Below are 25,067 nucleotides of genomic sequence, written 5' to 3' on the forward strand. Positions count from 1 at the left end.
TCTGAAGAAATATTCACACACCTATATTCATAACAGCATTACTAATGATAAGTAAAATGTGGGAGCAGCCCAAGTGTCCATCATGGAGAAGTGGATAAACAAAATGTGGTGACTGATGTTTGTTGCTGTTTGTATTCCAACAAATGGAATATTATTCAGCCTTAAGAAGGAAGGAACTTCTAACACTGGTTACCACATAGATGAACCTGGAGGATATATTTTGCTGAGTGAAATAAGTCAGTCTTAAGAGGACAAATCCTTTGTGATCCTACTTGTATGACATACCTAGAAAAGTTAAATTCATTTAGACAGAAATGGTAGTGGCCAAGAGCTGTGGGGAACATGGAATAGGGAGGTGTTTAATGGGTATGGAATTTCACTCTTCCAAGAGTTCTGGAGATGTTGCAGAACAATGTGAATATACCTGACACTGCAGAACTGAACTGTATACTTAAAAATGGGTAAGATGGTAAGTTTTACTGTCGTAAAACTTATTTTACGACAGTAAAAATCTTTTAAAATGTTCTTTTCTAACTAAGCACATTGGAGGGGGTGGTCCTGATGGCAGACGGTTTGTGGGAGCTGGCAAGGAAGATACCTGGTGGCCTGGGAAGGCAAGGTGTCTTCAGCGGCAGGCAGACGGGACGTAGAGGTCTCCGCCCTGCCAGTGTTGTCTTTCTCCTTTCCAAGCAATTTTGGCCTCCCTTGCTTCCGGGGGGCCACTGGACTGAACTAATGGTGCTGCCCGTCTCCTGGGTCCTCACAGACGCTACACTGAAGACCTCCTACGAGGGCAGGGTGGCAGCCACGGAGCCGGGGCTGGAAGCCCACGGGACTGAGATGCACCGTTTAGAAATCAGAGGCTGCGAGCTGCGGTTCCCTGGGCTGGGATGCTGATGGGCTGATGTCGTCACAGGGAAGCCGGGTGCAAGGCAACTGCCACTCTGGACCAGCGGCCCTTCCCCCAAGAGGAATCTGGACCAAAGGTCTACCTGGAGGCCGCACGGGCCGGCGTCCTCGGGTCCTGGGGCTGCCGGTGTGGTTTCTTCTTTTGTTTTCCATCTGGGCTGTGGCTGAGCCAGAGAACGTATCCTCCTGGACGCCCACCAGCCATACAGATGGCCAGCTGCTGAGAAGGGAGCATGACATCACGTCGAGCAGAAGCTGCTGAGACAGGAGCTGCGGGCGCTGTGTCTCCAGCAGCTGCAGCCATGTGGGGCCACCAGGGACGTCTCAGTAGACTGAGTCCAGGGGCCAGGCGGGGCCCACACAGACTGGCCTTCAGGGAGCTATATGCCTGTCGTGGCCTCGCCTATGGCTCCACACCTCCTCCAGAAAGCCTGGAGTTTTACCCCTGAGACCCAGGTCTGTGCTCCTGGAAAATAGCTGTAGGGACTATGTGGCCAGCCAGGAGTGTGGCCACTGGGACATGTCCAGCCGTCCATCCACTTTCTCTTCCCACGTGACTCCACGCAGTCCCTGCCCAGCCCCAGGCTGGTCTTCTCTCAGCCTTTGGTCCTGCTCCTGGGAGAGATCGGCGGATACGTTACATTTTTAAACACTGGGAAGAGGTGAGGCCGCCAGGGAGCTGATAAGGCACGTTGAAAGTGGCCTGGAAATGTATGCCAGTCGTTTAGTAAAGGAGTCAGTATTTATTAAACCCCAACTGTACGCCAGGCCATAGGTGATGTACAGAATTAGCTATGTAACCTGTGCCTGTGCAGAATGAAAGCATGGGCCCCATGTTAAAAATTATTAAGAATTTCAAGACACTGAGAGCAGAGTGTTAAAGCAGGTTGGGGGATGGGAGGCTCTGGGTGAGGGGCCTGTGTGACGGTGCAGCTGACACACCCGTGGAGCCCGCCCTGGCCTGTAGATCCATGCAGCCTTTCTTTTCTTGAGGTAGAAACAGTGGAATGTGAATGTAAGCAGACATAAAGACTGGAGGGCTGCACTGGGACCCTCACTTTTTTATTTTTTCTTTTCCATTTCTCTTGACCCCCACAGCCCCTACTTGTGGGTCTGGCATGTAGGAGGCAGAGAACCTAGAGATGAAGCCTCCCCTGCAGGCGGATGGCTTTACTTTCCTTTTCTGAGAAAGGACCTTAAACTGGAAGGGGAGAGAAGATGCAGATTTCGGTGACCCTTTCAAAGCAGGCCTCTAATTGAACTTGGCTCCCTGTGAACCCACCTCCTCGGGAGAAGCAGCAGGGGCTGCTGCAGGCTTCATCACTTGGGACCACCTGTTTCCCTCCAGGGAAGCCGGGGGATGAGGACACACTGTGCCCTTTAAGCGTCTACCCCCGAGCTGGCCAGAGAGCCAGAGAGGAGGTGGTGCGGCCAGTTCCCTCAGCAGCCCTGTCAACCTGTTTAGTTCTCTCCTATGAGACTAATGACCACACAGCCTTTCTCCCCTTGCCCAAGAGAGGCAATGGGATGATGCTTACAGTTGCTTGCTCTGGGAAACCCTGGAGCAAGGTCTCAGGCCAGTCTGGGGGGCGGGGGGCAGGGTGGAGGGGGCGTATATGTGAGTGACATGCTCAGAACATTCCAGTGGGGAGTGTCAGGTCAAGAAAGTTGGGTTGGGGTTAGTTAAATACGAGGCCAGTGAATATATTTATGTCCCTAATTTTATTTGGTTTCCTCTCTGCCCATGCATCTTCCTTGCCATCCTCTATTGCCTGTAGTTAGTCTTCTGAAAGTCATCCTTGACAGAAAAAATCAAGGCACGAGTCTTTGTCTTCCTATGGTTATTCCATCTCCATTTCCATGGAGGCTCCCTTGGTTTTGGAGGGGGTTGTGAAAAGCATGGGGGTCTTCAAGGCTTCCTTTTATCCTTTGCTAAAGCTATTTTACAATTGATTACCAAAATATGTGTTTATTGTGAAGATTTAGAAGTGCAGTCAGCAGCACTCAGGTGGGTTGCCGAGGGCCCTGGCCCAGTTCCCCCCCACTGTTTGGGCCCAGCTTCAGGGCCTCCCCTCCAAGCTGCCGCACCCACCCGCTGCCCCTTCCTCTGAGCTCGCAGGGTGTCTGGGGTGCCTGGCAGGCCTGAGGCAGTGGCCTCGACCAGGGTGTTCTGTACCTCAGAACCCCACGTGGAATCTTCACGCCTACAGATCTGGACTCTGTGGTCTAGTGGGTAGGTTGGATCTGTGACAGCCTTCAAGCCAGCCTGAAGCAGAGCTGGTGCTGGGAGCACGCAGGTTTCGCTCCTTTCAAGTGGACAGCCACATATTGCTGAGAGGTGGTAGGCATGGGTCACATTGTTCCGTTCTGTGCTCAGTCATTCAGTCGTGTCTGACTCTTTGTGACCCCATGGACTGTAGCCCTCCAGACTCCTCTGTCCATGGGATTTTCCAGGCAAGGATACTGGAACGGGTTGCCATTTCCTCCTCCAGGGGATCTTCCTGAATCAGGGATTGAAGCGGTGTCTCTTGAATTTCCTGCATTGACAGGCGGATTCTTCACCACTGTACCACCTGGGAAGCCCAGGTTACTTTATGGAGATAAATAGGACAGAATGTGCTGTGGGTTGGAGTGGAGGGAAAACGAAAGCTGATGGTATTACATTGCCTTCTTGTCATCATCCCCAGTGTGAGTGGGAGAGCCCTTCCCTGAGAATAGATTTTTTGACTGAAGATGGGAGAAATTGAGGACATTGAATGCTGAAGTGGGGTGGACTATCAGAGAGGGAAGGGCTGTACAGTCCATGCAGGACTGCCACTTTCGTTATCGTCAGGCTGGCCCTGATTTTCTCCCCAGAGAATTTTTTTGAAGTTGAATGAGAAGAGGTGCCTTAGAACATGTTTCAGCCTGAAGCTTCACTGGAGCGTTTAGAGAGCTACAGATGAGGGGGTGATTTCTCCCAGCTCCCATGGGTCCCCATGATAGGATGACTGTGGGGCCACACCCTGCTGTTCTCGCTGCATCTTGGGCAGGATACCTCCTCAGCCAGTGCTCTGGTTAGCTTCCACCTGTGGGCAGAAAGAAGGGCCCAGATGGAGCCCCTTGTACATGCAGAACCAGAGCTACACCAGATTTCGAGCATCTTTGCCATTTCATTTGTCCACAGCCACACACTGGGGAGATCCTAGGGAGCTTGAAAGAATATAACTTTTTTTTAAGTTTGTGCCACACAGTATGTGGGATCTTCATTCCCTGACCAGGAATTGAACCCCAGCCCCCTGCATTGGGAGTGTGGAGTCTTAGCCACTGGACCCCCAGTGTGTTAGCAGCTCAGTCGTGTCCAACTCATTGTGACCCCATGGACTGTAGCCCTCCAGGCTCCTCTGTCCGTGGGATTCTCCAGGCAAGGATACTGGAGTGGGTTGCCATTCCCTTCTCTGGGGGATCTTCCCAACCAGGGGTTGAACCTGGGTCTCCTGCATTGCAGGCATATTCTTGACCATCTGAACCACCAGGGAAGTCCCAAAATATAACTTTTAGAAATGACTTTTTTGTTATGTTCTCATGTAAGTGATATATGGTCATTCAAGCATCTAAAACTAGTTCCTGCCCAAGTAGAGTAAATTAGAAAGTCACTATAGTGTGATGATATTGACAAATAATTATCTCTGATAGATGACTTGGTAAGCATCTTCTTCTGCAACTTTCAGCATTGGATGGAGACTTTCCAGCACCTAAGTGTTATGTGTGAAATAGTTTAGCTATGAAAAGAGGGTCTTATGTGGGGTTACTGGGCCTACCAGTTGGAAATGTGGTTAATCTTGGCAAACAAAAACACTGCTAGTTATTATTTTTCATTATAATCCATGACAAAGTAATAACTTTGTTATTGGCAAGATGAGTAATCAAAATTAATTGACATGTTTTCTTCTCCCGTTTTTGGAGGTAACTGCACACACCTGACTTTGTCTTTTTAAAAATTTTTTTAGGACAGATTTCTGCGTACACAAAGATGAACCTTGTGACACCGTTGGTAAGTTTAGAGTTAAAATAATAACTCGATACTTTCTGATAACGTGGAGGTATGATAACCCTTCCGGTCTGAAAGCGCCATCCTTAGAGAAGCTCTGCCTTTTCTGTTCCCTCCTTTTTTGGTAAATTCGATGTATTTACTTTGATGTTTGATTGCTCATTGATTTTATTTTACTTTTCCTCTTTCCTAAAAGTTTTGCAGTTTCTGATGGCAGAAGTCATCTAGACAAAGTGTTAATAAGGAAGATGTGAGAAGTGCAGCCCAGGGGAGCAGCCCCCAGGCTGCCCCGAGGTGACTGTAGTTGGGGTGCATTTGGCTGAGCTCTTATCACCAGTGAGGAGGGGGACCTCACTGAATTACATGATTGTCAGGAGACAGAAGCTTCACCAAGTATCCTAAGAGGTGAGATGTGACTGCAGGGTTGTGGGACTGGTGTGTTCCCCCAGCCTTGGCACCAGGCCCATCGCTTTCTGGTTGAACAGTAGCGATGCTGACACGTAACGCAGGAAAACACGGTTTCCTTCTTCCCTGCCCTTCAGCCTGTACCACCTTCCCCACTTTCCCCTTCATTTGCTGTTTTCTTTCTCTCCTATCCCCAGTTATGTCTGGCTTGCTCTAGACCTCTCATAGATTTCAAATTGGAACCGGTCTTTGAGTGCAGGAATAGAGTACTTGGTTAAGGGGAAGTACCAAGAGGGTTGCCAGTTTTGTCAACTGTAGCACAAACTTCTATCCACTAGGAGGCTGAAATATTGCACCATCAGAAGCACAGTTTGGAAGTGAATTGTAGGAAAAGTGAAGGAAAATGGTGTAGAATTGAATATATATATATATAATTGTGGAAGTCAGATGTTACAAACCTGTGCTTCCCGTCGAGTCCAGGCAGCAGGTAATCCCGAGTCTTTGCTCTGGCTCTGCCACCTACAAACTGTGTGACCTTCAGTGAAGTGAAGTTGCTCGGTCGTGTCCAACTCTTTGCGACCCCATGAACTGTAGACTACCAGGCTTCTCTGTCCCTGGGATTTTCCAGGTGAGAATACTGGAGTAGGTTGCCATTTCCATTTCCAGGGGATCTTCCCAACCCAGGGATTGAACCCAGGTCTCCCGCATTGCAGGTGGATTCTTTACTGGCTGAGCCACAAGGGAAGCCCTTAGTAAATCTCCATAATCCATAAAATGGTCACTTTGGACAAGGTCTCTTATAAGGTCTTTCCAATTCTTGTAGAATGGTAGCTAGCATTTATGTCACATTTTATAATTTAAAAATGAGTTTTTGTACTTTATCACTTCTCTAAAGACTGAGAACTAAGTGTTAAAAACCAACTAACCAACCAATGCTTTGTTGTTTGGGAGCTGTCTCTATAATGGAATTATTAGACAAATGCAACCTGAAGTAGGCTTCAACAGAGGGTTAGCTGATGCCCGTCTGAGTCTGATTGGGACTGTAGAGGACTGGGGTATGTCCACCTCTGGGAGTCCACTGCCAGGACTGCCAGAGCATATGCCATTTGGAGGACTGTCTACTCCTTCCCAGTGTTCACAAGTCAGTTCTGACAGCTTTAACCCATGTGTTGTGTCCTTTAGCAGGGCTAGAGAGGCTGGGTCACTACTGCTAATTGAATGAAGGAATAAAATTGAATGCAAATAAATGGACACCAATATTTTTGAGTGGTGTGCATCTGATGAAATGGTTTTCTTTCATGTCATTTAGAGCTGGCTTTAATTTTTTTTAATTTTATTTTCTATTTTTTTTAATTTTATTTTATTTTATTTCCCATTTATTTTTATTAGTTGGAGGCTAATTACTTTACATCATTGCAGTGGTTTTTGTCATACATTGAAATGAATTAGCCATGGATTTACATGTATTCCCCATCCCGGTCCCCCCTCCCACCTCCCTCTCCACCTGATCCCCCTGGGTCTTCCCAGTGCACCAGGCCCGAGCACTTGTCTCATGCACCCAACCTGGGCTGGTGATCTGTTTCACCCTAGATAATATACATGTTTCGATGCTGTTCTCTTGAAACATCCCACACTCGCCTTCTCCCAGAGTCCACAAGTCTGTTCTATACATCTGAGTCTCTTTTTCTGTTTTGCATATAGGGTTATCGTTACCATCTTTCTAAATTCCATATATATGTGTTAGTATACTGTAATGGTCTTTATCTTTCTGGCTTACTTCCCTCTGTATAATGGGCTCCAGCTTCATCCGTCTCAGAACTGATTCAAATGAATTCTTTTTAATGGCTGAGTAATATTCCATGGTGTATATGTACCACAGCTTCCTCATCCATTCATCTGCTGATGGGCATCTAGGTTGCTTCCATGTCCTGGCTATTATAAACAGTGCTGCGATGAACATTGGGGTGCATGTGTCTCTTTCAGATCTGGTTTTATAGTTTTCTACGTATAGGTCTTTTGTTTCTTTAGGTAGATATACTCCTAAGTATTTTATTCTTTTTGTTACAATGGTGAATGGTATTGTTTCCTTAATTTCTCTTTCTGTTTTCTCATTGTTAGTGTATAGGAATCCAAGAGATTTCTGTGTGTTAATTTTATATCCTGCAACTTTACTGTATTCGTTGGTTAGCTCTAGTAATTTTCTGGTAGAGTCTTTAGGGTTTTCTATGTAGAGGATCATGTCATCTGCAAACAGAGAGAGTTTCACTTCTTTTCCTATCTGGATTCCTTTTACTTCTTTTCTGCCCTGATTGCTGTGGCCAACACTTCAAAACTATGTTGAATAGTAGTGGTGAGAGTGGGCACCCTTGTCTTGTTCCTGACTTCAGGGGAAATGCTTTCAATTTTTCACCATTGAGGGTAATGCTTGCTGTGGGTTTGTCATATATAGCTTTTATTATGTTGAGGTATGTTCCTTCTATTCCTGCTTTCTGGAGAGTTTTAATCATAAATGGATGTTGAATTTTGTCAAAGGCTTTTTCTGCTTCTATTGAGATAATCATATGGTTTCTATCTTTCAATTAGTTAATGTGGTGTATTACATTGATTGATTTGCAGATATTAAAAATCCTTGCATTCCTGGGATAAAGCCCACTTGGTCATGGTGTATGACTTTTTTTAATATGTTGTTGGATTCTGTTTGCTAGAATTTTGTTAAGGATTTTTGCATCTATGTTCATCAGTGACATTGGCCTGTAGTTTTCTTTTTTTGTGGCATCTTTGTCTGGTTTTGGAATTAGGGTGATGGTGGCCTCATAGAATGAGTTTGGAAGTTTACCTTCTGAAATTTTCTGGAAGAGTTTGAGTAAGATAGGTGTTAGCTCTTCTCTAAATTTTTGGTGGAATTCAGCTATGAAGCCATCTGGTCCTGGACTTTTGTTTGCTGGAAGATTTCTGATTACAGTTTTAATTTCCTTGCTTGTGATGGGTTTGTTAAGGTCTTCTATTTCTTCCTGGTTCAGTTTTGGAAAGTTATACTTTTCTAAGAATTTGTCCATTTCTTCCAAGTTGTCCATTTTATTGGCATAGAGCTGCTGGTAGTAGTCTCTTATGATCCTTTGTATTTCAGTGTTGTCTGTTGTGATCTCTCCATTTTCATTTCGAATTTTGTTGATTTGGTTCTTCTCCCTTTGTTTCTTAATGAGTCTTGCTAATGGTTTGTCAATTTTGTTTATTTTTTCAAAAAACCAGCTTTTAGCTTTGTTGATTTTTGCTATGGTCTCTTTAGTTTCTTTTGCATTTATTTCTGCCCTAATTTTTAAGATTTCTTTCCTTCTGCTAACCCTGGGGTTCTTCATTTCTTCCTTCTCTAGTTGCTTTAGGTGTAGAGTTAGGTTAGTTATTTGACTTTTTTCTTGTTTCTTGAGGTAGGCCTGTAATGCTATGAATCTTCCCCTTAGCACTGCTTTTACAGTGTCCCATAGGTTTTGGGTTGTTGTGTTTTCATTTTCATTTGTTTCTATGCATATTTTGATTTCTTTTTTGATTTCTTCTATGATTTGTTGGATATTCAGAAGTGTGTTGTTTAGCCTCCATATGTTTGAATTTTTAATAATTTTTTTCCTGTAATTGAGATCTAATCTTACTGCACTGTGGTCAGAAAAGATGACTGGAATTATTTCAGTTTTTTTGAATTTACCAAGGCTAGATTTATGGCCCAGGATGTGATCTATTCTGGAGAAGGTTCCGTGTGCACTTGAGAAAAAGGTGAAGTTGATTGTTTTGGGGTGAAACATCCTATAGATGTCAATTAGGTCTAGCTGGTCCATTCTGTCCTTTAAAGTTTGTGTTTCCTTGTTCATTTTCTGTTTAGTTGATCTATCCATAGTTGTGAGTGGGGTATTAAAGTCTCCTAATATTATTGTGTTACTATTAATTTCCTCTTTCATACTCGTTAGCATTTGCCTTACATATTGCGGTGCTCCTATGTTGGGTGCATATATATTTATAATTGTTATATCTTCTTCTTGGATTGATCCTTTGATCATTATGTAGTGTCCATCTTTGTCTCTTTTCACAGCCTTTATTTGAAAGTCTATCTTATCTGATATGAGTATTGTGACTCCTGCTTTCTTTTGGTCTCCATTTGCGTGGAATATTTTTTTCCAGCCCTTCACTTTTAGTCTGTATGTGTCCCTTGTTTTGAGGTGGGTCTCTTGTAGACAGCATATATAGGGGTCTTGCTTTTGTATCCATTCAGCCAGCCTTTGTCTTTTGGTTGGGGCATTCAACCCATTTACATTTAAGGTGATTATTGACAGGTATGGTCCCGTTGCCATTTATTTTCTTGTTTGGGGTTCGCGTTTATACCACCTTTCTGTGTTTCCTGTCTAGAGAAGATCCTTTAGTATTTGTTGAAGAGCTGGTTTGGTGGTGCTTAATTCTCTCAGCTTTTGCTTGTCTGTAAAGCTTTTGAGTTCTCCTTCATATCTGAATGAGATCCTTGCTGGGCAGAGTAATCTAGGTTGTAGGTTATTCTCTTTCATTACTTTAAGTATGTCCTGCCATTCCCTTCTGGCCTGAAGGGTTTCTATTGATAGATCAGCTGTTATCCTTATGGGAATCCCTTTGTGTGTTATTTGTTGTTTCTCCCTTGCTGCTTTTAATATTTGTTCTTTGTGTTTGATCTTTGTTAATTTGATTAATATGTGTCTTGGGGTTTTTCGCCTTGGGTTTATCCTGTTTGGGACTCTCTGGGTTTCTTGGACTTGGGTGGCTATTTCCTTCCCCATTTTAGGGAAGTTTTCAGCTATTATCTCCTCGAGTAACTTCTCATGGCCTTTCTTTTTGTCTTCTTCTTCTGGGACTCCTATGATTCGAGTGTTGGGGCGTTTCACATTGTCCCAGAGGTCCCTGAGGTTGTCCTCATTTCTTTTGATTCTTTTTTCTTTTTTCCTCTCTGCTTCATTTATTTCCACCATTTTATCTTCTAACTCACTTATCCTATCTTCTGTCTCCATTATTCTACTCATGATTCCCTCCAGAGTGTTTTTGATCTCATTTATTGCATTATTCATTTTTAATTGACTTTTTTTTATGTCTTCTAGGTCCTTGTTAAACATTTCTTGCATCTTCTCAATCTTTGTCTCCAGGCTATTTATTTGTAACTCCATTTTGTTTTCAAGATTTTGGATCATTTTTATTATCATTATTCTAAATTCTTTTTCAGGTAGGTTCCCTATTTCTTCCTCTTTTGTTTGACTTGGTGGGCTTTTTTCATGTTCCTTTAGCTGTTGGGTATTTCTCTGCCTTTTCATCTTGTTTAGATTGCTGTGTCTGGAGTGGGCTTTCTGTATTCTTGTGGTCTGAGGTTCCTTTTTATTGTGGAGGTTTCACCCAGTGGGTGGGATTGGACAATTGGTTTGTCAAGGTTTCCTCGTTAGGGAAGCTTGTGTCAGCATACTGGTGCGTGGAATTGGATTTCTTCTCTCTAGAGTGCAATGGAATGTCCAGTAATGAGTTTTGCGATGGGTCTATGTGTTAGGTGTGACTTTGGAGAGCCTGTATGTTGACACTCAGGTCTATGTTCCTGCGTTGCTAAAGAATTTGCGTGGTATGTCTTGTACTGGAGCTTATTGGCTCATGGGTGGTGGTTGGTTTTGGTGTAGGTATGGAGGCTTTTGAATGGTCTCTTATTCCTTAATGTTCTGTGTAGTCAGGAGTTTTCTGGTTTTCTCAGGTTTTGGGCTTAAGTCTCCTGCCTCTGAATTTCAGTTTTATTCTTCCAGTAGTCTCAAGACTTCTCCAACTATACAGCACTGATAATAAAACTTATAGGTTAATGGTGAAAAGATTCTCCACCGTGAGAGAAAACCAGAGAGGTTCACAGAGTTACATGAAGAATAGGAGAGGGAGGAAGGAGATAGAGGTGAGCAGGAGGAGAAAAAAGAGACTCAAGAGGAGAGAGACAGATCTACACAGTTATCTGTTCCCAAAGTGTGTGCCCAGACACCCACAAAGATTCACAGAGTTGAATTGGGAAGAGAAGGGGAAAGGAGGAAATCGTTGTGTTCTGAGGTAAAAAACAGAGTCAAATGTGGGAATAGAAATGGGAACTGAATATTGGATTCTTAAATGTCCAAAATTTATATCACATACTGAAAAACAAAGATTAAAAATCTAGTGTAGAGGTTAGACTCTTTGAAATACAATATTTAAAAACAAAAACACACAAAAAATTAGAAATGTATATGAAGTTCGGTTTAAAAATAGGGTTTCTCTCTTTTTTTTTTTTTGGCAAGGTTATAGTGAAATGAAAATGAAAATTAAGGAATAATAGAGGAGCATTAGAGGACTTTAAAAGGAAACAGGAGAGAAAAACAAGAAAAAGAAAAAAAATTTTTTTCCCTAATTAAAAAAATCATAAAAATATATGAAAATGAAAGTTGAGGAGTAATGGGGGAGTAATAGGGAATTTTAAAAGAAAATAAAAGAGAAAAAATAAAAAAGGAACGAAAAAAAATTTTTTTTAATTAAATAAAAATACATATGTATCTAGGAATTTCTCTGGAGTTGTTGCGGTCAGTGTAGGTTCAGTTCAATTTCAGATAGCCCCTCTTTCCAGCTTACACTTCTCGATATCTATAGGCCCCTTCTGGTGTAGTCGGTGTTACCTTCAGGGATTTTAATCTGTTGCACTGGTCCTTTCTGAAGCGGTTCCCTTTGTTTATTTGGCTTCTGTTTGCCATCTCTTTGGTGTCTAATTTCCTCCCTGACACAGGCGGGTGGAGGTGATCTCTTATTTAGGTTCGCTAGTTCAGTTCAGTCCTGCTACCGGGAGGGCGGGGCGCTGCAGACAGATACCGCTCTGTGTGGATAGCACTCACTGTGTTCCGGCCACACTGGGTTTGCCCGGCTCACGGGTGTCAGTGCTTTCGCACTGCTCAGGCTCCCGGCTGCTCTATATGGAGCGGGCCCTGCCTTGAGTGCGGTTCTAGTTTTCGGGTACTCCACAAAAGCGCGGATTCAGTTGCGCCTGCGTTTTGTGCCTTCCCCGGCCTGAGCGGCCCAGGCAGCCAGAGGCTTGGGCGCACTCTCCCCAGGTGCAGCATGCCTTTTCCCTCCATGTCCAGCGGCCCAGGCAGCCAGAGGCTTGGGCGTACTCTCCCGGGTGCGGCGCGCCTTTTCCCTCCGCAGCGAGCGGCTCAGACAGCCAGAGGCTTGGGCGCACTCTCCCCGGGTACGGCGCGCTTTTTCCCTCCACGGCTCCAGCGCAGGAAGTCTTTAGATAGGAACCGGGGGCCTGTTTGCAGTGTGGGAGGGGGTGGCTTCTCAGGGGCTGAGTTTGCCCTTTTCCCCTCCCCCCTGCCTCCTACCTCCAGCGGGGATGGCCTGGCTCTTCGGAGTTTCTCAGTCCCTTTGTTTTGCGAACCACCGGCAGTGTGTTCCGGCCTGTTAATTTTGACCCTTGCTATCCCACAGTTTAAAAAAGCTCCCTCCGATTGCTCTCAGGGTCTTCAGGCCGGTCCTCACCCTAAGCAATGCCGCCCACTCCTCTCCGTTCCGCCCCCGCTTGTTGCTGGTGGGTGCGGGCGTCTGGGGTACTTTTCTGCTGGGAGTTGCTTTTAGGCACGTAATCTGTGGGCTTTGTTTAATTTTTCCTCCCAGTTAGATTGCCGAAAACATGCCCCAGTTCCGCCAGTGCGAGGGTTTCCTGGTGGTTGGAAACTTCCTCTATTAAGACTCCCTTCCCGGGACGGGTCTCCATATGTAGCTCTTTGGACTCCCTTTTTATCTTTTATATTTTGTCCTACCTCCCTTCAAAGACAATGGGCTGCTTTTCTGGGCGCCTGATGTCCTCTGCTAGCGATCAGAAGTTGTTTTGTGAAGTTTGCTCAGCGTTCAAATGTTCTTTTGATGAATTTGTAGGGGAAAAAGTGGTCTCCCCGTCCTATTCCTCCACCATCTTGGCTCCTCCCCCCTCTAATTTTTTTTTAATATATCACTTTCATATCTGCGTAGCAGCTGGCTCTCTCATGCATCCTTCCCTCATCTCAACCACATCCCCGTGCGACCTATATTCATCTGCTAGGGCGGTTATAGCAAAATATCATAAACTGGGAGGCTTAAACACAGACAGTTATTGTCTCACAGTTCTGGAGGCTGGAAGTTCAGAATCAGAACATCCACAGGGTCGATCTCTCCTGGAGCCTCTCTGCTTGGCTGGCAGATGGCTGTCTTCTGCTTGTGTCCTCACGTGCCTTCTTTCTTTGTATTCCTGTGCCCCAACCTCCTCTTTTTATAAGGACACCACTTATATTCAGTCAGAGCCCCACTCTGATGACCTTATTTAAACTTAATTACCTCTTCAAAATCCCTGTCTCCAAATATCTCCATGCTGCAGGTTGTGGCTTCAAGTTGCAGTTTTTGAGAGGACACAGTGCAATCCATAATGTTACTCATTTGGCACCTACTCACATACTGTCAGTTTCTTTAAAAACAATCACAAAACCCACATGGTGTGTATTAGTATACATTTATCCTAATATGTCACAATTTACTTGTGTCAAGTTAGCCAGTAAGAATAATGGGTGCATTTGATGAAAATAATAATTTGAACACTGGGCTTATGGCAGTCTTACAGCAGTCTCATCCGGTTTACTTCTGTATTTTTTTTACCTTCATATTTTGAAATAATTATAGAAGTTCTTTAAGTTGTCAAAATAATACAGAAACGTCTCTTATCAATCATTCAGCTTCTTATAGTGACATGTTACATAACAATAGTGGATTTCCAAAACCAGGGAACTGAATGGCACGATGCAGTGAACTAGACTACAGATCTTATTTAGGTTTCACTGATTTTTGCATTCATTCGTTTCTGGATTTGTTTTTACTTGTTGTTCTATGACATTTTATCACGTGTAAATTCATCCATCCACCTCAACAATCAGGAGCAAAACTGGTTTGTCCCTTGCAAGCAGTTCCCTCAGGCTGGCCCTGAATCACCCTTTCCTTCCCTGTCTTTCCCTAATCCTGGCTACTACTAATCTGTAATCTATCACTGTGATTTTGTCATGCCAGCATCCCACAGAACGGAAAAATAATCTGAATCACATAGATATGCGGTTGCCAATGCCAGGAGATTTTGAGCAGCTGCCTCAAATCTCAGAATCCAGCTGTAGCAGGAGGGGCTGTCCTGGGTCCTTTAGAAAATGAAATAAGTCTTGTACCTTGAGAAACTGGAGAAGCTTGGGGTTTATCAACATTATATTTGGTATGTAGTAGTGTTTTTGTTTGCTTTGTTGTTTTATTTGGGATATAACTCACAGGTAGTAAAGAGTACAAATCCTGATGGATTTAAAACATTGATGCCTGTGCTTGTTCTCTAGTTTATCTCTGATTTATTGAAATAATTTTAAAGAAGTTTTTCGAGTTAGTTTTAATCTATTTTTTAAAATTGTGGTAAAACATATATGTAATGTAAAATTTACCATCCTAACCAGTTTTTAGTTGGTAGTTCCGTGGCATTAAGCACGCCCGCGTTGTTGTGTAGTCACACCCCTGTGCTCTCAGAGCACTGCTCATAATAAGATATGGATTGCTCTCAGTCCCCAGAAGGTTCCCTCATGCTTGCTTCAAGTCCTCCAGAGGTGTGCCTCCCAAAGGTAACCTACTGTTATAAATGTTTAAATCCCTGTTTTTTAACAGTTTAATTTAAAAATAGTTTAAACTTCAAAGTTAAACTTGAATGATTCATTTGAAGAATCTCTGAGTTACTGAGTGAAGTTCGGGGTTCCATGAATAACACCTCCCTCTACACTGCCCAGTCTGCATTAGCTCAGCTCCCCAGACAGGATTCCTGACTGTGGAAACAAGCAAAAAGGGCGTCTATCGGAAGTGAGACTGACCCTGAGGCTAGAGGACCAGCTTGGAACACAGCTAGCATCTGAGGGGGCCCCGCAGGGCGAGGCCTGGGCAGAGGTCGGTGACCGAGCTGTGGGGAATGGCCCCCTCTGCCCCTCAGCCACTGTGTCACCGCTTCTGAGGCCTGCCTGTGATCGCATGACTGCCTCTCTCTACCCTGACCTTCGTGGGGGCGAGGGGGGCTCAGGCCCTTCGGGCTTCCACAGGGGACACATAGGCACGTCCACAGCGAGCGTATGTACTGGGGGTCTACCGAGAGGGTACTCTACCAAGGAAGGGTGGTGTGACAGTGTCCACTGCATGTCTGAGCTTTTAGTAAGACTGAAGCCCGAGACACTGACATGCCGTTTGTGCACATTGCAGGGTTCCTACTTCACAGGTGAGGGGGCTCCCCTGACCCTGATTCTAAGGCAGCCCTGACTCCTGCAGGGGTGAGGCCACACAAGCGGCTCCACATGGGCCAGGAGCTTGACTGAGCAGACAATCATGCCAGGTAGACCCTCCCACCCTGTTAGGCTACTATGGAAGGGAAGGGAAGATACCTAAGGGTCCCACTCGCCTCCAGCTTGGGGGAAGACACACACAAGGAGAACTGAAGACAACCCTTGAGGCAGGAGGATCTGGGAAAGCAGGCTTCTTCTCTTAACAGAAGCAGCTGCCACCTCACTGTGGTCCCTACTGGGCATATTTCAGACTTGCCTTTGTAGGGTGTGGCCTTTCCTCTGTTGAGTTGCTTCATCCTCCAAGATCTGCTTGCCTGCCACCATCCTGATGCTGAGGCCTCCTAGGTGAGAAGAGGGTGTCGGAAGTGCAGGGTCGTGGAGGCAGGAGAGCTTTGAAGGCCGTGCTGATCCTTCGCTCTCCTCCTCCCAGACCCCCAGGCCTCTCTGTGGTCCAGGCATGACCAGCCATGTCTCTCCACAGCCTGGCTGACCCAGGCTTTTATTTATCTACTTTTAATTGGAGGATAATTGCTTTACAATAATGTGTGGGTTTTTTCCATATAACAATATGAAGCAGCCATAGGTATAAATATGTCCACTCCCTCTTGAACCTCCGTCCCACCTCCCAATCCATCCCGCCACTCTAAGTTGTCAAAAAGCACCAGTTTGAGCTCATTGTATCATATAGAAAATTCTGTCTGGCTATCTATTTTTCATATGGTAATATATATGTTTCCATGGTACTCTTTCTATTCATCCCACACTCTCCTTTGCCTACTGTGTCCACAAGTTCTGTATGTATGCATCTCCATTGCTGCCCTGCAAATAGGTTCATTAGTATTATCTTTCTAGAGTCCAGGTATATGCATTAATATATGATATTTGTTTTTCTCCTTCTGACTTATTTCATTCTGAATTGTAAGCTCAAGATTTATACAATTCATTAGAACTGACTCAAATGTGTTCCTTTCTATAGCTGAGTAATATTCCATTGTACATATTTACCAAAACTTCATCCACTCATCTGTCGATGGACATCTAGGTTGCTTTCATGTCCTAGCTATTGTAAATACTGCTACAGTGAACATTGGGGTACATGTGTCTTCTTCCATTATGATTTTCTCAGGGTATGTGCCCAGTAGTGGGATTGTTGGGTCATATGATAGTTTAATTCCTAGATTTTTAAGGATTCTCCATACTGTTCTTCATAGTGGCTGTATCAATTTATATTCCCACCAACAGCACGAGAAGATTTTCTCCACTCCCTCCCAGCATTTATTGTTTGTAGACTTTTTGATGATGGCCATTCTGACTGGTGTGAGGTTACATCTCACTGTAGTTTGGATTTGCATTTCTCTAATAATGAGTGATGTTGAGCATCTTTTCATGTGTTTATTAGTCATCTGTATGTATTCTTTGGAGAAATGTTTGTTTAGGTCTTTGGCCCACTTTTTGATTGGGCTGTTTATATTTCTGGTATTGAGTTGCATGAGCTGCTTGTGTATTTTGTAAATTAATCCTTTGTCAGTTATTTCATTTGTTATTATTTTCCACCATTCTGAGGGTTGTCTTTGCACCTTGTTTATAGTTTCCTTTAAGAATTTTCCACAGTTTATTGTGATACACACAGGCAAAGGCTTTGGCATAGTCAATGAAGCAGAAGTAGATGCTTTTCTGAAATTCTCTTGAGTTTTCTATAATCCAACAGATGTTGGCAGTTTGATCTCTGGTTCCTCTGCCTTTTCTAAATTCAATGTGCACATCTGGAAGTTCTTGGTTCATGTACTGTTGAAGCCTAGATTGGAGAATTTTGAGCATTGCTTTGCTAGTGTGTGAGATGAGTACAATTGTGTGGTAGTTCGAACATTCTTTGGCATTGCCATTCTTTGGGATGGGAATGAAAACTGATCTTTTCCAGTCCTGTGGCCACTGCTGAGTTTTCCAAATTTGCTGGCCTACTGAGTGCAGCACTTTTCACAACATCATCTTTTAGGATTTGAATTAGCTTAGCTGGAATTCCATCACCTCCACTAGCTTTGTTCGTAGTGATGTTTCCTTAGGTCCACTTCACTCCAGCATGTCTGGCTCTAGGTGAGTGATCAAACCATCATGGTTATCTGAGTCATGAAGATTTTTTTTTTTTGTAGTTCTGTGTATTCTTGCCACTTCTTAATATCTTCTGCTTCTGTTAGGTACATACCATTTTTGTCTTTTATTGTGCCCATCTTTGCATGAAATGTTCCCTTGGTATCTCTGATTTTCTTGAAGAGGTCTCTAGTCTTTCCCATTCTATTGTTTTCCTCTGTTCTTTGCACTGATCACCTAGGAAGGCTTTCTTATCTCTCCTTGCTATTCTTTGGAACTCTGCATTCAGGTGGATATATCTTTCCTTTTCTCCTTTGCTTTTCACTTCTCTCCTCTTCTCAGGTATTTGTAAGGCCTCCTCAGACAATCATTTTGCCTTTTTGCATTTCTACTTATTAGGGATGGTTTTGATTACCACCTCCTGTGCAATGTTACAAACCTCTGTCCATAGTTCTTTAGGCAGTCTATCTATCACATGTAATCCCTTTAATCTATTTGTTACTTCCACAGTATAATCATAAGGGATTTGATTTAGGTTGTTCCTGAATGGTCTAGTGGTTTTCCCTACTTTCTTCAATTTAAGTCTGAATTTTGCAATAAGGAGTTCATAATCTGAGCCACAGTCAGCTCCTGGTCTTATATTTTCTGACTGTATAGAGCTTATCCATCTTCTGCTGCAAATAATAGAATCAATCTGATTTTGGTATTGACCATCTGGTGGTGTCCATGTATAGAGTTGTCCCTTGTGTTGTTGGAAGAAGGTGATGGGAATACCAGACCACCTCACCTGCCTCCTGAGAAATCGGTATGCAGGTCAAGAAGCAGCAGATAGATCTGGACATGGAAAAACAGACTGGTTCTAGATCGGGAAAGGAGTACATCAAGGTTGTATATTGTCACCTTTTGCTTAGAATTCCAAATTCCATGGACTGTACAGTCTAATGGGTCACAAAGAGTTGGACACAACTGAGTGACTTTCATCTTTGGACTTCCCTGATAGCTCAATTGGTAAAGAATCCACCTGCAATCCAGAAGACCCTGGCTTGATTCCTGAGTCAAGAAGATCTGCTGGAGAAGGGATAGGCTACCCACTCCAGTATTCTTGGGCTTCCCTGTGGCTCAGCTGATAAAGAATCCACCTGTAGTGCGAGAGACCTGAGTTTGATCCCTGGGTTGGGAAGATCCCCTGGAGAAGGAAAAGGCTGCCCACTCCAGTATTCTGGACTGGATAATTCCATGGACTATATTCCATGGGGTCGTAGAGTCAGACAGCTTTATTCACTTTGCTTATTTAACTTATATGCAGAGTACATCATACAAAGTGCCGGGTTGGATGAGGCACAAGATGGAATCAAGATTGCAATGAGAAATATCAATAATCTCAGATATGTAGATGATACCACCCTTATGGCTGAAAGGGAAGAGGAACTAAAGAGCCTCTTAATGAAAGTCAAAGAGGAGAATGAAAAAGTTGGCTTAAAACTCAGCATTCAAAAAACAAAGATCATAGCATCCAGTCCCATCACTTCATGATAAATAGATGAGGAAACAATGGAAACAGTGACAGACTTTCTTTTCTTGGGCTCCAAAATCGCTGCAGATGGTGACTGCAGCCATGAAATTAAAAGAAGCTTGCACCTTGGAAGAAAAGCTATGACCAACCTAGACAGCATATTAAAAAGCAGAGGATTTACTTGGCTGACAAAGGTCCAACTAGTCAAAGCTATGGTTTTCTAGTAGTCATGTATGCTTGTGAGAGTTGAACCATGAAGAAGGCTGAGTGTCGAAGAATTGATGTTTTTGAACTGTGGTGCTGGAGAGGATTCTTGAGAATCCCTTGGACTGCAAAGAGATCCAACCAGTCTATCCTAAAGGAAATTGGTCCTAAATATTCATTGAAAGGACTGATGCTGAAGCTGAGACTCCAATACTTTGGCCATCTGATGTGAAGAGTTGACTCATTGGAGAAAACCCTGATGCTGGGAAAGATTGAAGGCAGGAGAAGAAGGGGATGACAGAGGATGAGATGGTTGGATGGCATCACTGACTCAATGGACATGAGTTTGAGTAGACTCCAGGAGATGATGATGGGCAGGGAAGCCTGGTGTGTTGCAGTCCATGGGATCATAAAGAGTCGGGCATGACTGAGCAACTGAACTGAACTGATAGTTTCCTTTCCTGTGCAAAAGCTTTTAAGTTTAACTAGGTCCCACTTTTTAATTTTATTTTTATTATTTTGTCTGTACCCTAGATTGTGAGTCACAGGATCTTGCTGTGGTTTATGTCAAACAGTGTCCTGCATATGTTTTCCTCTAAGATTTTGATGGTCTCTGGTTTCCCATTTAGGTTTTTAATCCTTTTTGAGTTTCTTTGTGTATGGTATTAGAAAGTGTCACGTTTTCCCAGCACCACTTATTGAAGAGACTGTCTTTTCTCCATTGTATATTCTTGCCTCCTCTGTCAAAGATGAGGTACCGGTAGGTGCACGGGTTTACCTCTGGCCTTTCTATCTTGTTCCATTTGTCTATATTTCTGTTTTTGTGCCAGTACCATACTGTCTTGTTGACTGTAGCTTTGTAGTATAGTGTGAAATCAGGAAGGTTGATTTTTCGAACTCTGTTCTTTTTTCTCGATTGTTTGCATATTCGGGGTCTTTTGTGTTTTCATAAAAATTGTGAATTTTTTTTTGTTCTAGTTCTGTGAAAAATGCCATTGGTAATTTGATAGAGATTGCTTAGAATATGTAGATTGCTCTGAGTAGTATGGTCATTTTCACAATATTGTTTCTTCCAGTCCAAGAACATGATGTATCTCTCCATCTGTTTATGTCAGCTTTGATTTCTTTCATCAGTGTCTTTTAGTTTTCTGTATACAGCCCTTTTGTCTCCCTAGGTAATTTTATTCATAGATTTTTTTTTTCTTTTTGTTGCAGTGGTATATGGGATTGATTCCTTAATTTTCTTTCTGATTTTTCATTGTTAATGTATAGGAATGCAAGTGATTTCTGTGTATTGATTTTGTATCCTGTGACTTTACTAAATTCACCGATTGTCAGTGTGTCTGTTTAGTCGCCCAGTCATGTCCAACTCCTTGCTATCCCGTGGACTGTAGCCCACCATGCCCATTTGTCCATGGAATTCTCCAAGCAAGGATATTGGAGTGGATAGCAGTTCTCTTTTCCAGGGGATCCTTTCCTCATAAGACTAGGAACAAGAAAAGAATATTACTTCTTGCTATTTTTATTCAACATTAATGTGAAGGTTCTATCCATGGCAATTCACTGATTAGCTCTAATAATTTTCTGATAGTATCCTTAGGATTTTCTTTATATAGTATCATGTTATCTGCAAACGGTGAGAGTTTTACTTCTTCTCCAGCCTGGATTCCTTTTATTTCTTTTCCTTCTCTGATTGCCATGACTAGGACTTCCAAAACTATGTTGAATTATAGTGATGAGAGTGGGCAATTTTGTCTTTTTCCTGATCTTAGAGAAAATACTTTCAGTTTTTCACCATTGAGAATAATGTTTGTTGTGAGTTTATTAAATATGGCCTTTATTATATTGTATTTATCTATGCCCATTCTGAAAAATTTTTATCATACCTGAGTGCTGAATTTTGTCAAAAGCTTTCTCTGCATCTATTGTGATTATCATTATGACTTTTATATTTAAATATGTTAATATGGTATATCACATTGATTATTTGCAGATATTGAAGAATTCTTGCATCTCTTGGACAAACCCAACTTGATCATGGTGTACGGTTCTTTTAATGTGTTGTTGGATTCTGTTTGCTAGAATTTTATTGAGGATTTTTCCATCTATGTTCATCAGTGATATTGACCTGTAATTTTCTTTTTTGTGATGTCTTTATCTGCTTTTGGTATCAGGGTGATGGTGACCTCATAGAATAAGTTTGAAAGTCTTCCTTCCCCTTCATTTTTTGGAAGAGTTTGAGAAGGATAGGCATTAGCTTGTCTCTAAACATTTGATAGAATTCACCTTGAAGCTATCTGCTCCAAGGCTTTTGTTTTTTGGAGATTTTTGATCACAGTTTCAATTTCAGTGCTTATGATTGACTTGTTCATAATTTCTATTTTTTCCTGGTTCAGTCTTGGAAGGTTGACGTTTTCTAAAAATCTGTCTATTTCTTCCAGGTTGTCTTTTTATTGGCATATAGTTGCTCATAATGGTCTGTTAGGATTCTTTGTATTTCTGCATTGTCTGTTGTAACCTCTCCTTTTTCATTTCTAATTTTGTTGATTTGAGTGTTCTCCCTTTTTTTCTTGATGAGTTTGGCTAATGATATGTAACTTTATTTATCTTAAACAACCAGATTTTAGTTTTATTAAGCTTTACTTTTGTCTCCATTTCTTTTCTGTTTATTTCTGTTCTGATCTTTATGATTTCTATCATCATACTAGCTTTAGGGGTTTTTTGGTTCTTTTTCCTGTTGTTTTAGGGTAAAGTTAGGTTGCATTTGATGGTTTTTCTTGGGTCTTGAGATAGGATTGTATTGCTATAAATTTCCTTCTTAGAACTGAACTGCTTTTGTTGCATTCCATAGGTTTTGAGTCATTGTGTTTTCATTGTCATTTGTTTCTAGAAATTAAAAAAAAATTTTTTTTTTACTGTGTTTGTTTTAATCAGCTTTAATGCCATAACAAACAGTTTATGGGATCTCAGTTCCCCAGCCAGTGATGGGGCCTGAGCCTCTGGGGTGGGAGTGCTGAGTTCAGGGCACTAAATTGCCAGATAACTCCTGACCCCAGGGAGTATTAATTTGTGATAACTCCTACAAAGGCTCCAGCTGTATCCAAGACACAGCATCACCCAACTGCCCACAGCACTCAGTATAGGATGCTTCACCAAAACAACAAGCAAGATACATACACACCTAATCATCTATAGACAGGCTTCCCACAGACACCCCTAAACATACCACCTCACATAGCCCTGCCCACCAGAGGGGAAAAAACTCACCTCCTCCGACCAGAACATAGGCACAAGTCCCTCCCAGCATGAAGCCTAAACAAACCACTGGACCAACCTCACCCACCAAGGGTAGAGACCAGAAGGAAGAACTACAACCCTGTAGCCTGGAGGAGTGAAGTGAAGTCACTCAGTCGTGTCTGACTCTTTGTGACCCCATGGACTGTAGCCCAACAGGCTCCTCTGTCCATGGGATTTTCCAGGCAAGAGTACTGGAGTGGGTTGCCAGTTCCTTCTCCAAAGGGGAGCTCAAACACAGTAAGTTGGAGTAAAAAAACAGAGAAATACTGGGCAAATGAAGAAACAAGGTAAAAACTCACAAGACGAAATAATCGAGGAAGAAATAGGCAAACTACTTGAAAAAGAATTCAGAGTAATGGTAGTAAAGATTACCTAAAACCTCAAAAACAGAACAGAGAAAATGCAAGAGTCAGTTAACACACTTAACAAGGACCTAGAAGAAATAAAGAATAAACAGAGACAAACAACACAGTTACTGAAATTAAAAAATACCATGGAAGGAATCAGTAGCAGAATGACTGAGACAGAAGGATGGATACGTGAGATGGAAGAGAGAACAGTGGAAATAACTGCTGAAGAGCAGAATAAAGAAAAAAGAATTGAGGGTAGTCCCAGAGACCTCTGGGATGATATTAAATGTACCAACATTCAAATTATAGGGGTTCCAGAGAAGAAAAGTAAAAGAAAAGATCTGAGAAATTTTTTGAAGAGATTATAGTTGAAAATTTCCCTAACATGGGAAAGGAAATAGTCAAGTCCAAGAAGTGCAGAGAGCCCCATAAAGGATAAACCCAAGGAGAAATACACAAAGACACATACTAATCAAACTAACAGATTAAACACAAAGAAAAAATATTAAAAGCAGCGAGGGAAAGCAACAATTAACATACAAAAGAGGCCACATACAATTAACAGCTGATCCTTCAGCAGAAACTTTACAGGCCAGAAAGGAATGGCAGGATATACTGAAAGTACTGACAGGGAAAAATCTACAGCCAAGGATACTCTACCCAAAAAGGATATCATTCAAAATTGTTGGAGAAATCAAAAACTTTACAGACAAGCCAAAGTTAAGAGCATTTAGCACCACCGAACCAGCTTTACAGCAAATGTTAAAGGGATTTCTATAGGCTGGAAACACAAGAGGAGGAAAAGACCTACAAAAACAAACCAAAAACAATCAAGAAAATGACAATAGAAATATCAGTTCAGTTCACTCAGTCATGTCCGACTCTTCGCAGTCCCATGGACTGCAGTACACCAGGCTTTCCTGTCCATCACCAACTCTCAGAGCTTGCTCAAACTCATGTCCATCAAGTCAGTGATACCATCCTACCATCTCATCCTCTGTGTCCCCTTCCCTTCCTGCCTTCAATCTTTCCCAGCATCAGGGTCTTTTCAAATGAGTCAGTTCTTTGCATCAGGTGGTCAAAGTATTGGAGTTTCAGCTTCAGCATCAGTCCTTCCAATGAATATCAAGGACTGATTTCCTTTAGGATAGACTGGTTGGATCTCCTTGCAGTCCAAGGGAGTCTCAAGTGTCTTCAACACCTTGGTTCAAAAGCGTTAATTCTTCGGCACTGAGCTTTCTTTATAGTCCAGCTCTCATATCCATGCATGACTACTGGAAAAACCATAGCTTTGACTAGATGGACATTTGTCGACAAAGTAATGTCTCTGCTTTTTAATTGCTATCTAGGTTGGTCATAGCTTTTCTTCCAAGGAGCAAGCATCTTTTAATTTCATGGCTGCAGTCACCATCTGCAGTGATTTTGGAGCCCAAGAAAAGAAAGTCTGTCACTGTTTTTATTGTTTCCCCATCTATTTGCCATGAAGTGATAGGAACAGATGCCATGATCTTTGTTTTTTGAATGTTGAGTTTTAAGGCTTTTTCTCTCTCCTCTTTGACTTTCATCAAGAAGCTCTTTAGTTCTTCACTTTCTGCTTTAAGGGTGGTGTCATCTTCATATCTGAGGTTATTGATATTTCTCCATGCAATCTTGATTCCAGCTTGTGCTTCATCCAGCCCAGCCTTTCACATGATGTACTCTGCATATAAGTTAAATAAACAGAGTGACAATATATAGCCTTGATGTACTCCTTTTCCTATTTGTAACCAGTCTGTTATTCCATGTCCAGTTCTAACTGTTGTTTCTTGGTCTGCATATAGGTTTCTGAGGAGGTAGTTAAGGTGGTCTGGTTTTCCCATCTCTTTAAGAACTTTCCACAGTTTGTTGTGATCCACACAGTCAAAGGC

At 42.6% G+C, this 25,067-nt stretch overlaps 1 protein-coding gene across 2 annotated transcripts in view; it reads left to right on the forward strand.

Annotated features, from left to right (window-relative positions):
* Window positions 1-25,067, forward strand: part of ADAMTS17 (ADAM metallopeptidase with thrombospondin type 1 motif 17) — a 398,742-nt gene that overhangs the window by 91,412 nt on the left and 282,263 nt on the right. For both annotated transcript variants that reach the window (XM_070478143.1, XM_070478144.1), the window contains exon 7: window positions 4,899-4,942. In XM_070478143.1, coding sequence (XP_070334244.1) covers window positions 4,899-4,942 — 44 coding nt within the window. The remainder of the gene's footprint in view (window positions 1-4,898; window positions 4,943-25,067) is intronic.

Source organism: Odocoileus virginianus, chromosome 16 (assembly GCF_023699985.2).
Source record: "Odocoileus virginianus isolate 20LAN1187 ecotype Illinois chromosome 16, Ovbor_1.2, whole genome shotgun sequence".
Classification (NCBI taxonomy): domain Eukaryota; kingdom Metazoa; phylum Chordata; class Mammalia; order Artiodactyla; family Cervidae; genus Odocoileus; species Odocoileus virginianus.